The sequence below is a fragment of the Myxine glutinosa genome, chromosome 11 (genome assembly GCF_964187855.1).
Source record: "Myxine glutinosa chromosome 11, kmMyxGlut1.1, whole genome shotgun sequence".
Taxonomy (NCBI): domain Eukaryota; kingdom Metazoa; phylum Chordata; class Myxini; order Myxiniformes; family Myxinidae; genus Myxine; species Myxine glutinosa.
Genome location: NC_136271.1, coordinates 35,827,530 through 35,844,745, shown reverse-complemented (window position 1 = coordinate 35,844,745; position 17,216 = coordinate 35,827,530). Strand labels below are relative to the sequence as shown.

Below are 17,216 nucleotides of genomic sequence, written 5' to 3'. Positions count from 1 at the left end.
ACTCAAGGGTAAGGAAGTGATTCCAGGGCTGTTCGGGTTTTAGTTATGAGGGCAAAAATTAGGGATAGCTTTGTTTGCATTGCTCTGGATATGACGGAGGTTTTTGGCGATTAAAAGAGATTGACAGAGTTATTGAAAGTAGATCATTATTCTTGAGAAAGCAGTGGGGGGCAGGGTTTAGGTGGCACAGCCCACACATACAGTTGCTTTGTGAAAGGTTTTGCCAAAAATAGGACACAGTGTCATGTATCCGTATTGTCTCGATCACCGATCAAATTTCGCCTTGTCTGCAAGAGCAGTCTGACCTTCACTTTGTAATGTTTTCTTATTCTGGATGTGCTGTCTGATACTGAGCCTTCCCTCATTGGCAGCTCATCAACATCTTGTGTCTTTCATGCAATGACAAAGTCGTTCCAGGTCCATTTGTTCTTCACCTTCACATTGGAGATTTCAGAGTTGGCCGTCCATTTGGAGAGGATGTTGACGATCCGGTGGTTGCTTATCGAACTTTTTTGAAAAGATTTTTTGAAAAGACAAAAAAGATTTTTTGACAAGTATGTTGATCACTCCAGTTTGTGTGTGTGTGTGTGTGTGTCTGGGCTGAAAGGATCGAAACCTCGAGGAAGAACGGTGCCCAGCTGATGATCCCTGCAGTCGGGAAACTAGTCAATTCCTTACGGGTTAACGTTCTTGCTTTCGGTAAGGGAACTATGTTTTGAGGTTTGCAATTTAAATAAAGTTGAATATGGGATGCTACATGGAGAAGGTGGATCAGACTCGGCAACGGTTGCTAGAGTGAGATGTGCATGGAAGAAGTTTCGGGAACTGAGTGGCGTGCTGATGAGGAGGGGAGTGTCGTTGAAGCTGAAGGGAAAGGTGTATGCTGCATGTGTGAGAAGTGCTATGATTTATGGGAGCGAGACATGGGTAATGAACGTAGAGCAGCAACGAAGGCTGGAAAGGGTGGAAATGCGAATGGTTCGGTGGATGTGCGGAGTATCGTTGAGAGAGAGGAAGACAAATGATGAATTGCGAAAGATGATGGGAATAGAGCCTGTGATTGATGCTGTGAAGAGGAACAGGTTGAGATGGTTTGGTCATGTGTTGAGGAAGGATGAAAGTGACTGGCTGAGAAGAGTGATGGAAATGAACGTAGAAGGAAGTAGAGGACGGGGAAGACCGAGAAAGACTTGGCTGAAGATGGTGGAAGAAGAAATGCGGGCAAGGGTGTTAACAAGGGGAGATGCAGAAATAGGGCAAGATGGAGAAGATTGTCATGGGGACCGCAAGGCTAACCCCCGCTCTAGCAGGGAAAATGGCCTTAAAATGCATGTTGTTTTTGTTGTTGTATTGGATGTTGTGAAATTAACATCATTTACAGCAATCCTTTAAATCATTTATATTTAAGTTTAGGAACAACCAAAACTGTACAATTAATTAAATGCATTTTAAAATAAGAATTGAATAAGAGAAATAAGAACTGAAAATCATAAGAGATGGAATTGTGAGAAACGAAAATAAAAAACAAGATGTGTGTGTGTGTGTGTGTGTGTGTGTGTGTGTGTGTGTGTGTGTGTGTGTGTATATGTGTGCATATGTGCATATATTATATGTGTGTACATGTGTATATGTATGTGTTTATATGTGTATATATATGTGCATATATATGTGTGTGTATATGTGTATATGTCGTGGCAGTGATTCTAAGGATACCAGAATAATGAGTATTTTCCCCTTCCAATCCCTGCGATACCCTCCCAATCCTCTGGGAGGCAGTTTAAGACCATAAATGACGTTTCCACTACCTGCGTCCCAGCCGTGTTATGTCGTCCCTGTGGCCTTGTCCCCTTTTAGAGGCTCCTCACTGTCTGGACCACCCCTTTGATTTCTCAGTATGGGATGAGGGGAGGGGGGGGGGGAGGGGAACCATGTATAATGACCGGCTTGACGGTGAGAACTCTAAGATTTTCGGTGGATGGTCTCGAGGCGCTTCTTTGTGCATTGTGCGCATCACGACTTGCTTCTTGCTAATGTGGGTCGTGCTGCCGTGTGCGGGGAGCTGCCGTCTTGGTGCATGGACTGAAAATATTCCGTGTACGTTAATTAATAATTTCTATAATAAACCTCATGTACCGCACACAGTTCCAATGCCTCCTGGGGTTCTTCTTGGGGTTAAGGGGGAACGGGGGGCTGACTGCTGCCCCCACATATATGTATGTGTTTATATGTGTATATATGTGCATATATATATATATATATATATATATATATATATATTGTTACGGACCGCGGATTAGATGTTATATTTGCCGAGCGGAGGCTCCGCGAACCGAACAGTTATTCCCCGACTAAAACCCGATTCAACCCAAACGTTGGCCGTATCGCGCCACCGCTATTCAATCGGGAAAAGACTAAGACGACAAATGCAAAGAGGAAAAGGAATAAGACGAGAAAAGGGTTGAAAATACTACTAAATTTATTTACTATTTACAGGCTCAAAATAACCAAGGAGTAGGAAAGATAATAAAATAATATACAGAAACTTTTAGAGACACAGGGAAAATACTAGCTTATCTAACAGGCTTACTTACTACCCAGGACAGAACAAACAAAGACACTGACTCACGCGGGGAATTGCAGAGTGGATTGCTGGAAGGAGGTGTGTGGCTGGAGGGGGGAGGACGGCACGGAGCTGGCTGGAGCTTGATCCCGCACGGGACGTCGGGCTGGACCTCGACGGCCGCTGATGCCACCGAGCCTGTCGTGTGCGCGGAGTCACGGGTCGGAGCTGCTTGTCTCAGTAAAAGCGCATCTGCTCTGGCGACCCAGCTCTTTCTTTGGACTCAGTAAAAGCGCAACTCTCTGACGACCCAGCTCTTTCTTTGGACTCAGTAAAAGCGCAACTCTCTGACGACCCAGCTCTTTCTTTGGACTCAGTAAAAGCGCAACTCTCTGACGACCCAGCTCTTTCTTTGGACTCAGTAAAAGCGCAACTCTCTGACGACCCAGCTCTTGTCTCCTCCCTCCTTGTCTCAACTGCTTGGGGAACGCCCCGCCGGCGGGTTATATAGGCCCCGCCCCTCAACCTTTGCGAACCTCCCCCAAACGCTCTTCCTCCGCCCTCTCAAACCAAACCCCTCGTGCTCAGTTGGTTGTTCGGGGCTGGCTCACTCCTCCCCTCTATGACGAGGTGGAGACACGCCTTTCTTCCCCAACCCTGCCTCGTGGCCAATGGTGGTTGAAGAAAACCGCCCAAAATGCAGTTGGCCATCGAAATGAAATGAAAGGGGACCTATTCTTATTTCACTCGGTGCAATGGAGTATTTCAATTAATGGGAGACACAGCCTTACCCTAAGACACATAATAAGATATAAGCTACTGAACAAGGGTTTTATCAGGTCCTGCAATGTGGTGTTTATGGAATAACTACCGAGACGCCCTTTTTATCTTTACACAACTCCGGAGGCAGGAGGCGCAGAATAAACAATAATCTATCTATAATTCCAGTAATCTCTGTGTGTATGTTTGTATGTTTGTATGTTTGTATGTCTGTGACCGCTGTTTCTCGACAACCACGGGTCCGATATACTTTAAACTTGCCAGGTATATTGCTGGGGACCCGAGGATGTGCCTTTTCAAGGTTTCATATTAATCGGACAAGTAGTTACCGAGCTATGTCCAAAAAACGATTCAACCAATCAGAGAGCAGCGAGCTATCACGTGTGCCGAACGTGGCGAACAGACTCTGCCTCGGACGGCACATTTGAGAGCGTATTCATTTATTTCACGTTGGCAAACTATGTTGGCGTTAAACTATGTTTTAAAACTAATTAAAACTAATTTGCGATTCTTTCGCTTTCCTGCGCGTTTGTGCACGCTATGGCGATTTCTTTACCAAACTCCGCAAGCCGTTCGCTTTGGACCAAACCATTTCATGTAAATAGAGGGGGGGGGGATTGTCACCGTACTCGCAAGCCGTTCGCTTTGGACCAAACCATTTCATGTAAATAGAGGGGGGGGGATATAATTTTAGATATAGATATAGTACGGGCATGCCCTAGTAATAATAAAGCACACAAAAAAAAATACAGTCCTCATATCCGCAACAATATATATATATATATATATATACATATATATATATATATATATATATATATATATATATATATATATATATATATATATATATATATATATATGTGTGTATATGTGTATATGTGTGTGTATATGTGTATATGTGTGTGTATATGTGTATATGTATGTGTTTATATGTGTATGTATGTGCATATATATGTGTGTGTATATATATGTGCATATATATGTGTGTGTGGTGTATATGTGCATATATATGTGTGTGTATATGTATATGTGTATATGTATGTGTGTATATGTGTATATATGTGCATATTTATGTGTGTGTATATATGTGCATATATATATATGTGTGTGTGTGTATGTGTGTGTGTATATGTATGTGTGTATATGTGTGTGTGTATGTGTGTATGTGTGTATGTGTATATGTATGTGTGTATATGTGTATATATGTGCATATTTATATGTATGTATATATGTGCATATATATGTACGGGATCCCTGGTGTTGGGCTAGCGGCTAGGGTGCCGGCTTAGGATCCTAGGATCCTGGGTTCGAATCTCGGTCGATCGCCGAATTAATGCCAGGGGGGTTGACTCAGCCTGTCATCCTTCCGAGGTCGGCTAATTGAGTACCAGTTCACTGGTAATTCCCTGTTTGTCGTTGAAGGCGGCAAAAAGGGTTGGCGTCAGGAAGGGCATCCGGCCGTAAAACATTGCTTCAAAAAGGGGACCAAAAAACAACAACTACCACGGTCCCCGAAAAGGCCAACCCCCGCTTTGCGGGGAAAAATGGCCTCTAAACGGTGGTTTTTTATATGTACGGGATGTGTGTAAATGAGGTAAGTGACGTGATGTGTACTGTCCCAGGCTTCAGTACTTGCTTATTTAAATTGGGACATGAGTAATTTGGAATGGGGGGCAGGTGAGAGTGATGGCATGACCTTTGAGGGGATTGAATGTGTGCCACAAAGTGTCTTGTCACCCACATTTTGTTTATGTCAAGGTTTTTGGTGTTTTTATGTGGTCGAGAGGATGGAAATTGAGTGATGATTCTTGAAATGTGTTTGGAAATGTGATTGAAATGTGAATGGGGATTTCACATGTAAGAAGGCCATGGCAGCATCTTTTCATGATATCTTCTATGGAAATATGTGGTTGAGAATTCAATAGCAGCGGGGGGGAGGAAATGAATGAATGAATGAATGATCGTTTTAAGGCCATTTTTCCCCACTACAGCGGGGGTTAGCAATCATGGTTCCCTGTTTTGAGGCAATGTTTTTATGGCCGGATGCCCTTCCTGACGCCAACCCTTGGTCGCCTCTTACGATGCGCAGGTATATGGTGCACCTATTCTAAACCGGGGTACACACCGGGATCATTCATCCCAGCAAGCTGGTACTCAATTTGCCGACCTCGGAAGGATGACAGGCTGAGTCAACCCCCCGGCGTTAATTCAGCGATCGACCGGGATTCGAACCCAGGATCCTATGATCCCAAGCCGGCACCCTAACCGCTAAGCCAACACCAGGCTGGGGGGGGGGGGGTGGGGGGGGGGGGGGAGGAAATGTTTTTGTGAATTTTGTGGGTGGGGAAGGTGTGTGTGTCCGCAGGTTCGGATCAAGCTCTGGAGGAGTGGTGAGTGAGGCCCCCTCTGTGGTAATTGCCCCTGGCAGCCAGTGGTGTCTGGAAATTTGGAGCCCGTCGGTGGGGGTGGGGGGGGGGGGTCTGTTTGGGCGCCCTGCGGTATGTAGAGACCCTCGATGACCCGTGAAGCTGTGTGGAAGCCTGAGGCAACCTCCCCGGTGGGACGTCAGTGTAAGGAGCTGTTTGGCTGTCAGGAGGGACAATAATTAAAGGGGGAGGGGGGGGGGGGGTAAAGAAGTCGTAAGTCAGACGACTTGGTTTTGGACTGCGGGCACCACAGTCTGAAGCACCCCACCATCTTGCTTGTACGGTACCTTCCCCTGCCTAATAGAAATGCACACACATGTGTGATGACATCTATGCCATGGTCTTGCAGGGAGGAGGGGGGGGGGGGGGGGGGTGAAATACGTGCTTTGTGATGATTTTGTGCTTTGATGATTTTTGAAACGTGTATGAGTGGTTATGGGATTTGTGTGAATGAATGTGGGCGAAATCCACTGAGCCATGTCACTCACCTGTAACACCAGGACAGGGCCCGCGGAAATTTGGGATGCATTGGGATGGCCCCGTAGGTAATGTTGAGTCTTGTGGCATCCACCGGGGGATGCGGTCTTTAGGAAGGGGTTGCATAAATGTTTTTGGAGTTTGCTGAATTTTTGCATGTTTTGGTTAAGTTTTGTGGTTAAAGGTAGGTTTTTGTGTGCTTTGTTGACTTTTTCTTCCTGCCCCAGGAGTTAGGAGCGAGGAATCAAGCTTTGTAAATATTTGAAATGTAAACTTTTGCTTAACGGGGTAGAACGCTAAGAAGAATAGGTAAGTAGCTGCGGCTCACTTCCCAGCCAAGATTTATTTAATAGGCTAATTAAGTGTGAGTCGGTAAGTGGTAAAACTGGGATGGTAGCGCCTGCAATGAACCTTGCGGGAGCTACAGTTTCGGGGGGGGGGGGGGGGGAGGGGGCTGTGTTACGTTTTTAGGGGGTAGGGATACCACAGGCCAGGTAGAGTGTATAGATTCGTGTGCCCCGACTGGCACGAAGAAGAAGAAGCACCTTGATGTACGATAAGTAGGGATCCGGTAGACCATGTGTTCGGATTAAGTGTATCTTCGTCCTCATTACGAGGAGTGGGGTATGTTAATTAGCTCAGGGATTATGGGTAATTATCCCTTGTATGTTGTTACCTCTGTAATTTATTTCCTATGTCCCTTTTGGCACCACACCATAGACACATAGCCAAGCCACGCAATCGTCCGCATTTAAACTCACTAATTAAAAAGCTAACCGGAAGTCATGCATCAAGCCCTACCGCTGACAACCCCGACTTGGGAAGCGCACAGGTTGGGCAGGCAGAGGCCATGCCCTGAGGAGCCGTGATTGGGTAGGGTTTTGATTGCAGGGAAGGACTGGTGGGGAGTGAGTGACTCGCTGATTGGCGAAACACCCCAGATGACGTCAGAGCCTGCACGATGAAGGAACGCGCTGGCGGATATTCTCTCTTCCCTTCTCCTTGGCTTCTTGCTCTGACCGACCTTTATCGCTCTCGTGTTTCTTGTTCTACCAAAGACGATATCAAACGGTCGTGATTCCCCCTTGCGCATTATCGCTCTGAACCTCGTATGAACGGTGGCATTTTGCTCTCGGGCTCAAGGAAGCGATGGGATCAGCCGTGTGCCAGAGGCACAACTGCAGCCCGGGAACTGCGGTTTTCCATGTGGAAGATGGGTGGATGAGCACGGTGTGGAAGAGCGGGCTGCACGCCTGCTGTTCGCTTCACGCGGGAGGCCTACATCGCACCAATGGGCACGGCCTAGTGAAACGAGGGTGGACTGAGGCCTACTCGCACCAACGAACGAACGCACTTCCCCTCCAAGAACAGAGCAGCGTCCAGACTGCGCGCCCGGGGCCTGGACAAGTCCTGAAGAGATGCGCCGGTTGAGTCGTGCTAAGTGCAATTAAATAACCACACATTTATTTGCAGTTATTTTATCCTTTGTCTGTGTTCGAGTCTGTTTGAGAGCACTCCAATTGAGGAAATTAGTATTATTTGACCGTGTTTTATTTTGTTACCGGCATTTCTTAATAAAGCCGACATTTTCTTGTACATTTTAAATTCGTCCCGGTTTGAGTTGATTTATTGCAGGTTTGAGGACTGCCAGTGGAACGTTGAAGGCAAGCGCTCCAGTTTCTCCCCCTCCCTCTTATTTCCCCACGCGTTTTCTCCGCCATTTGAACTGAACGTCTCGGAGTAACAGCTCCTTTTGTCATCCGTGCTACCCTAAGGTGTTTACCAAGGGTAGTGTCACGCGACAATATGTATGTGTGTATATGTGTATATATGTGCATGTGTGTGTGTGTGTGTGTGTGTGTGTGTGTGTGTATATGTGTATATGTATATATGTATGTGTGTATATGTGTATGTGTGTGTGTATATGTATGTGTGTATATGTGTATGTGTGTGTGTATATGTGTATATATTTATGTGTGTGTGTGTGTGTGTGTGTGTGTGTGTGTGTGTGTATATGTATATATATATATATATATGTGTATACAGTCAAATGAAAAAGTAAGTACACCCCATGTAAAGTTTTGACTTTTTCAACATATTTCAACATACAGCTATTTGATCTTCATTTCAACAATATTGACAGATAAAGGTGATATAATATAACAAATATCATGAAACATTTACATTTTGGAGTCCATTGTATAATTTAAATAAACATAAATGCAAATTTCGCATGTGGAAAAAGTAAGTACACCCTTGGCTCTAATAGGTGGTATTGCCCCCTTTGGCAGAAACAACCTCAAGTAGGCGTTTCTTATAACTGTCTACCAGTCTCTGATATCGACTGGGAGAAATTTTTGCCCACTCCTCCATGCAGAATTATTTCAGCTGTGCGATGTTTGAGGGGTTTCTTGCATGCACAGCTCGTTTCAAATCCCCCAACAACATCTCGATGGGATTTAGATCCGGGCTTTGACTTGGCCATTCCAGAACCCTCCGTTTCTTTCTTTTCAGCCATTCCTTGGTGGATTTACTGGTATGTTTAGGGTCATTGTCATGTTGGAAGGTCCACCTTCGGTTGAGCTTGAACTCTCCGACAGATGGCCTCACATTATCCTCAAGCACTCTCTGGTACAATGAAGAATTCATAGTGGATTCTATGATGGTGAGCTGCCCAGGCCCTGATGCAGCAAAGCTGCCCCAAACCATAATATTTCCACCACCATGCTTTCCAGTTGGTATCAGGTTCTTGTGGTCAAATGCTGTCTTTGGTTTTCGCCAAACATGTCTTCTGGTACTGTGGCCAAATAGCTCTACCTTTGACTCATCTGTCCAGAGCACATTGTTCCAGAAGTGCTGGTCTTTGCCTAGGTGTTCATTGGCAAACTTTAATCTTGCCCTGATGTTCTTTCTGGACAGCAAAGGTTTCCTCCTGGCACACCTCCCATGTAGATCAAATTTGTGCAGCCTCATTCCAATGGTAGACTTGTGCACTTTGACATCAACAGTGGCAAGAGCTACCTGTAGGTCCCGTGATGACATTCTGGGGTTCTTAGAGACTTCTTTCAGCATCTTGCTGTCTGCTCTCGGGCTGAACTTGCTGGGGCGGCCTGGCCTGAACAAGTTGGCAGTTGTTAGGAATCTTCTCCACTTGTAGATGATCTTCCGGACAGTCGAATGATTGATTTCAAATTGTTTGGAAATCTTTTTAAATCCCTTCCCAGACTCGTAGGCATCTATAACCTTCTTTCTGAAGGCCTCAGAGAGCTCTTTTGATCTAGGCATGGTGACGCCACACACTTCAACAACAAAGAGCAAACCAAACTAAATGTCTGAGGTTTAAATAAGACAGGTTCCTCCAAGATCCTCTCGAACGATGTTCTAATCATTTGCACCTGAGCTGGTGCACCTGGTTCTAATTTTAGGTATTTTAAGTAGTGATAAATGTTGGGGTGTACTTATTTTTTCCACATGCGAAATTTGCATTTATGTTTATTTAAATTATACAATGGACTACAAAATGTAAATGTTTCATGATATTTGTTATATTGTATCACCTTTATCTATCAATATTGTTGAAATGAAGATCAAATAGCTGTATGTTGAAATATGTTGAAAAAGTCAAAACTTTCCATGGGGTGTACTTAATTTTTCACGTGTGTGTGTGTGTGTGTGTGTGTGTGTGTGTGTGTGTGTGTGTGTGTGTGTGTGTGTGTGTGTGTGTGTGTGTGTGTGTGTTGCTCAAATTACAAATGTCTGATTGAGCCTTTTTTCGAGCCGACCCCACAATGGAGTGACAACACCCGTCTGGGTGAATCACAAATTAAGTAAACATTCACAACTTCATGTATGTACCTCGATGTCTTGTCAGGAAGGATATGGGATATAAAAATAGTTTGTTGGCTTTTTCAATCTGCATTCCTTTGCTGTTTAGCTCTTTAATGAGCTTTGTTGTTGCATTAAAAATAAATAAACATCCCCTTCTTTCCCTTTTCCTTTCCCTTCCCACCATATCTCTCTCTCCATGTGAAAAGACCCAAAAAGAGCAAAACCAATTAAAACGTAGATATAACTATCTGCCTGAACAATGAGGGCTATTGTTTAGCCACCCGCTTCCTGTGAGACCTTAAAATTTACCTGTGCTACCCATCTGTGTATTTTATACCATTACACATATTTTATTGGCTTACTGTGAGGAAATGCATCAGCTTCACTTCTTGCAAAGTCAGGAGAGTACCATGGTGACCATTTGATCAAGTGCATCTCACCCTTTCTGCCAGGTAGTCCAATTGGGCCTTGCAGTGAGGTTCCAGTGAATCCTGGGTCTCCGTCATCCCCGGCCAAGCCTGCCCATCAAGGATTAGGAGAAATCAACTTTATGTTTACACAATTTAAGAATCTTATACACAAAGGTTTTGACCATGAGAGAACAATCCATCTTTGCACCTCCTATACTTATACAGTGTCTCAGATGATGTATGCAATATATTTATGATGTATGCAATATACTCAGATGATGTATGCAATATATTTATGATGTATGCAATATACTCAGATGATGTATGCAATATATTTATGATGTATGCAATATACTCAGATGATGTATGCAATATATTTATGATGTATGCAATATACTCAGATGATGTATGCAATATATTTATGATGTATGCAATATACTCAGATGATGTATGCAATTGTATCCTCTAAACCTGGGATTTACTTTTTCGTGTCTATCCTGGTGGGGGCCTCTCAAACTATTTCTTAGGTAAATAGAACGGTGATTCATGTTATTTTAATAGACATGGAATAAGTCATGGACACCAAAGCTCCTGTGGTTAACATGGTATGGAGTTTGCATGCAATGTTGCGATCCTCACCCATGCGTCCATCTCCACCTTTGTCTCCAACTTCTCCAGGAGCACCCATCAGACCATCCTCACCTGCCATGCCACTTTGTCCTGGAGGTCCCTAGAAATGAAATCCCAAAGGTAGTGAAAGTCAGATCAGGTTCCAAATTATTATCCTGAACAATTTTTCTTTGATTCACTTATTTTCACATTCAGTATTTAAATTGCTCTTTTCTTTCTAATTGTGTCGGAGGACTTTTGGGCAGCAGTGATATTTTGTGCGTATAATTTGACTGCTCATTCCAGGTTGTCCAGGAGGCATTAAGAGTCAACTGGAACCTATAGACTGGAATCACATGGAGATCAATCATCCAGGATAGATTACCATCTCTCTGGAGGTCATTAACAAGCAAGAACGGTGAAACTCGTTTCTATTTCCAGACAAGGTGAAACCACTGCTAATTTCAGCATCACCAATCATAGTAAAATTGACAGATAAGGTGAATGTGATGTTGATACATGCACAATGAGCCAAAATGCCTCTTCATGTGTCTTAGGTTTCCTTGTACACCGCCTCATGATCATGACAGTGAAGATATAATAATACTGATGGACTGTTTTGTAAATAGCTGTTGAAAACGAATTTTATTCTTGAGCAAGGAGGCAATGTGAAAATTAAAGACAATGCTGTGAATGCTCTTACCGTCTCTCCTTGAAGGCCTTGCTCGCCCTTGGGGCCAGGCAAGCCAAAGGCAGGGTTGAGGCCATCGGCACATGCACTGGCGCACTTACGGCGCAGTGCACTGCTGTACCGAGACATATGTTCCAGGACCACGTTGCGGCAGACTTCAAGCACGTGGGCAGAGGATAGTGTCCGGCCCTGCACACATGATCGCGTTGTGGGACAATCAACCTCACCAAACAACATCTGTGGCAGTGGCCTTGCATTTTAAAAGATCACTGGAAGGATAAATGCTATATAGAACTGACAAACAGAATTATTCTTTTTTATGTGGGGGGAAAGGATGGACAAAGGAATGGAGGTGAGTAAAGTTTATGAGAGGCAGACAAGGACAGGGTTGTTTGATAACCATGTAATCAGCCGAGGAGCTGCTAAAGCTCTTTTATGCATTGTGTCGCATGTTTTACATATACGTATACGTATGGATATACACACACACACACACACACACACACACACACACACACACACACACACACACACACACACACACACACACACACACACAAACTAGCTTGGCTCGGCTCGCTGCGCTCGCCTCAACATACATCACTGCAGAGGAACGGGCTTGTTTTAGGTGAGGATAATGACTGTACCGGTACCTGAGTTGTTGTGTTATGATTTACACCAATCATAATACAAACAATTATTTTGCACAAATGTATTTGTAGTGTTTGTGATATTACATTTTAATAAAACTTTTAGGTTGAAAAAATATTTTTTTTCTTAAAGGACCCCTCAGCACGTACATACGGGAGGGGTAGGTGCAGACAGGAAGTTTGGGAGGATTACACCTCACCACCACGTCATTCAAAACACGTCACCACCACGTAATTAAAAACACCTCAGCACCATGTAATTAAAAACACCTCAGCACCACATGATTCAAAACACCTCACCGCCACGGAAACAAAAGTTTCAGGGAGTAGTTCAGTGATGACACAGACACTGCCCAGATATATAGATGGATGACTGTACCTGAGTTTTTGTTTTGTCAATTTCACAAAAGTTTGAGGGAGTAGTTCAGTGACAACACAGACACTGCACAGATATGTATATATATATATATATATATATATATATATATATATATATATATATATATATATATATATATATATATATATATATATATACATATATATATATATATATATATACATATATATATATATATATATACAGTCACGTGAACAAGTAAGTACACCTCTTGTAAAATTTTGACTTTTTCAACATATTTCAACATACAGCTATTTGATCTTCATTTCAACAATATTGATAGATAAAGGTGATATAATATAACAAATATCCTGAAACATTTACATTTTGTAGTCCATTGTATAATTTAAATAAACATAAATGCAAATTTCACATGTGGAAAAAGTAAGTACCCTGATATATATATCCATTGATATAAGGTTCTCCTGGGAGTTGGAACTTGTACATAAATCACATGCAGGCCAAAAATAATAGTATAAATCAATGTACTTGGATGTGATTTACAAGTAGATTAGCAGACAATGAACAAATACTAGGATTTGAACCTGGGTGCCTATGGTGTCATGAGGCATCGGTTCAGATGGGAACACGTCAAATGTTTCTGAAAAGTCTCCACAGTGTTGGTGCCATGGGATGGAATTAAAGACATTTTCCACAAAGACTTAAGTACCTTTCAAATCAAATTGTGACAGCCTAAACCTATCCAAATACTTAAGAGTTTTCATTTCGATCTGTTGCGATTACATGGTCTTTACCAGCCTGCTGTCTGCTTCAATATTCCAAAAATCATCTGAACTTCCGGTGCCACGACATCAGACAAAACCTCCACTCTTTCGTTTTTACATGCACTGTACCAATTGGTTTTGGGAGATGAAAGGACTCACCTGTGGACCCGGCAGTCCATGCAGACCTCGTCTCCCAGGCCCACCCAGTACACCTTTATCTCCCTCCTTGCCTTTGACTCCAGTCTCTCCGGGCTGTCCTTGATGACCAGGATGGCCCATGCGGCTAGGAGGACCTTCGGCCCCATCCTGAAAAGTGAATGTAAAGGAATGTGTGGAATATGCGTTTGGGGTTTACACCCTAAAAAATATATCAAGCAGCATGCAGAATTACAGAAATTATTGGATAAAGCTCCAATACACTGATAAATGGAGTGAAACTCACCTCTCCAAGAGGACCTTTCAAACCTTTACTTCCCTGTGAACATACAATTGTGTCACCACATTGCTCACCAAAGGTGCTTTCTAATACATTTTTTCGAAGAACACGTTTCTTGACACTACGAACAATTGGCCTTAGGAATCCCTGATGTCTGGATACCTTACCGTTTACAAATCAATGCAACAGTCAGTCAAAAATGACATTTGCAACTGTTTTTATGCCACTATCGGTTTACAAGCAAATAAGGCAAAGGTGACCCTTTGCTGAACCTGTATCTTACAAATAATATTTGCATAAACCTCTCTACTCTCCGTTGCGCCATTACCTGGTTTCATTTGTGTGTGTGCAACAACAACGCAGTTTATCTGTGTAGGTATTTAACTACACGAGTGTTGCTGTGAGGTCATTCTGCTTCAATATACCGTACTTTCCCCCTGCAATAGGTCATGTGGGGCCTGATCCCTGCCATCTGCCTCTGTCATGGATGGATCAGGCCACGTGCTTTAGCGAGACAAGTTCAAGATAACTTACCCTTAAACCAATTCTGCCAGGCAAGCCATCCGCTCCAATATTGCCCTAAAACACAGGGTTGGAGATGAACACCTCTCCACATGCATTTTAAAAGTTATAAAAAGGAAGACAAAAATTTGTAATTATGCCAGTTTGTAGTATTGCAAATTGATCATAAAACAAACTTAAGTTATGCATTTTTTCTTTACCTTTTCTCCTCCATTTCCTGGTTCTCCAATATCTCCCTGTAATTGCAAATACAAAACAAATGTATAAAATTGACAAGTGTGATGAGCCAGACTATCTTGTTCAATATTGCAAAATCCAATAGAACAGGATGGATAGTGGTGCGAGCGGGTGTTTTCGCGCAATCCCAGAGATGCAATTGATTCTCCTAAAGGAATTATCTACAGGAGTTCCAATGGTCCAAAAGGCCTCCTCAATGCAACCCAATCACACAAGGATAAGCTGAGCGAGAAGCCCAAAAACGTAATCTACAGGGTGGGGTCTGAAAGTCGCTTCACCAGTCTTAATGAATCAGTCCTTCTATCCTATCTGAATGCACGCCATCATACAGATGCAATGATTCATTAATTGCTGTAAGTACTGCAAAATAAAACTAGTATATTGTTACAGATCGCGGTTAGATGTTATAGACCGAGCGGTGGTGTAAGACCGCGACCTAACAAAACTCACCCGATTCACCCAGAACTTTGGCCGTATCGCACCGTAGCTGCTCAATGAGGGAAAAGACAAAAACGACGCAATGCAAGAGGAAAAGGAATTAAAACGAGAAGACGTACAGACGAGTAATGGGGTTTATTATTTACACACACAAGCAAAAAGGAGCAATCAAGTTTATTTACAACACATAAGACGCAGGTGACACAGTGCAAATACTAGCTTATCTACAGGCTTAACTTATCCCATGACAGAACAAACAAAAGACACTGACTCACGCGGGGAATTGCAGGAATCGCAGGATGTGGATGGCTGGAGGGAGAGGGAAGTCCAAGGGGGGTCATGCAGCACGATCGGCGCGTTTAGCAGCCGCCGTTCCTTTTCGGCCCTGCTCCAAACCGCCGCCCAGGCCCCAAGCGGCTGCCGGGTGTCGCTGCTGCTGCCGCCTCCATTTGCCTTGCCAGGCCTTGTCCCACTCGTCTGGTCCAAACCTTCCACTCTTTCTTGGTCCCTCACTCTGACCACCGACTCCTCACCGCAACCAACTCTGTGCAACCAACTCTGACCAACGGTGCAACCAACCCTGCGCAGCCAACTCTGCGCAACCAACTCTGTGCAACCAACCAACTGTCCAACCACCTCTCCTTTTACTTCCGTGCGCGCCTTTTTATAGCGCCTCCGGCGGTTAAGCCGCCGGCGTTCAGGACACGCCCATCGGGGTGCTCACCTCGGCCCTGGTTGGTCGCGCGACCCTCGGGCTCCGCCCTGGATGACGACGGGCGGGCACGCCCCTCCTCCCCTCTGACGAGGTGGAGACACGCCTTCCTTCCCTGACTCGAGCCTCGTGGTCAATGGCGGTTATTGGAGGGGAGGTAATATTGGCAATCGAGGCTCGGCAATGACGAGAGGGGATGTAATATGGGATGGAGATTTTGGGGATGGGAAGGAAAGGGGATCTATTCTCTTTCACTGGTGCAATGGAGTATTTCAATTAATGGAAGACACAGCCTTACGCTAATACACATAATAGGGATATAACTGTCAAAAGAAAGGATATATCGTGTCCTGCATGTATGTTTTATGGACTAACTACGGAAACGCCCTTTGACCTTTATACAACCACAAACGGAGGGAGGAGGGGTGATATTTTACAACAACCTTTTACAACAACATTTTACCACAACAACAAAATTAAAAAAACATTCTCATATCCACAACACTGCACCCTCCTCCCCTTAGGCACGTCCCGGGCCTATTACTTTTACCTTAGTGTGGCACGTAGGTGTAGTTCCCTCTACTTTTAACCTGACCCTGAGTGCGACAGTTTTAAAACATAAATAAATGTGTCCCGCTGCTCCATTGCACCCTGCCTAACAGACTTACGCCCACAGTTAACCGAATTGCGGAATGGTCTTCAAACTATACACTGACGGTGGGAAGCATTATTTACACTGACGCTATTTTTATTTACAAAACTAACCCAGGACCTGTAATTGTTCTTTCTGGGGGGGAGACAGTCTGCTCTGCATCAATGCACCATTAAAGCACCAATCGGTGCACAGTCATCACTGTTCATGAATAAAAATAACCAAACAACCCCTAACCCTGCAGGTGTCTCTTGCTCTTCGGCTCCCTCTGCTGGTTATTATTATTTGTCTTCCAGATGTTGTCATTCTCTTTTGCTTTGCTTACTGGCGGCCTATTTGCAATAAAGTGTGCCCAATGTGTCCTTCTTATTTATTTTATTTATGGCCCACAGGGCCGACTAGTGTGGTTCACCTGTGGGGCATCGGTGCCCTGTGGCCAAGGTCCGCCAGCAAGATTTCGGGCCCTCATGGCCGGTTCCAGCAGAGGGGCCATGCCCCAACCCATGGGGTCTATAAGTGGTGCTCGGCCACAGGCATGTGGTCCATAATGTGGTGCATCGATGCAGACAGCTGGTTCTGGGAATTTCGGGCGCACAATGGCCGACCCACGCACGCTCCCCTCGGCGCCCAACGGCGCACAGGTCATGTGGGAGACAAAAG

At 44.1% G+C, this 17,216-nt stretch overlaps 1 protein-coding gene across 1 annotated transcript in view; it reads right to left on the bottom strand.

Moving 5' to 3' along the window:
- LOC137436111 (uncharacterized) overlaps window positions 1–17,216 on the bottom strand; it is a 74,354-nt gene that overhangs the window by 3,439 nt on the left and 53,699 nt on the right. The window contains exons 17-23 of the mRNA XM_078786261.1: window positions 14,718–14,753; window positions 14,530–14,574; window positions 14,002–14,034; window positions 13,719–13,865; window positions 11,797–11,973; window positions 11,124–11,214; window positions 10,515–10,592 (exon numbers count right to left, since the gene is read on the bottom strand). Of these exons, the coding sequence (XP_078642387.1) occupies window positions 10,515–10,592; window positions 11,124–11,214; window positions 11,797–11,973; window positions 13,719–13,865; window positions 14,002–14,034; window positions 14,530–14,574; window positions 14,718–14,753 (607 nt within the window). The remainder of the gene's footprint in view (window positions 1–10,514; window positions 10,593–11,123; window positions 11,215–11,796; window positions 11,974–13,718; window positions 13,866–14,001; window positions 14,035–14,529; window positions 14,575–14,717; window positions 14,754–17,216) is intronic.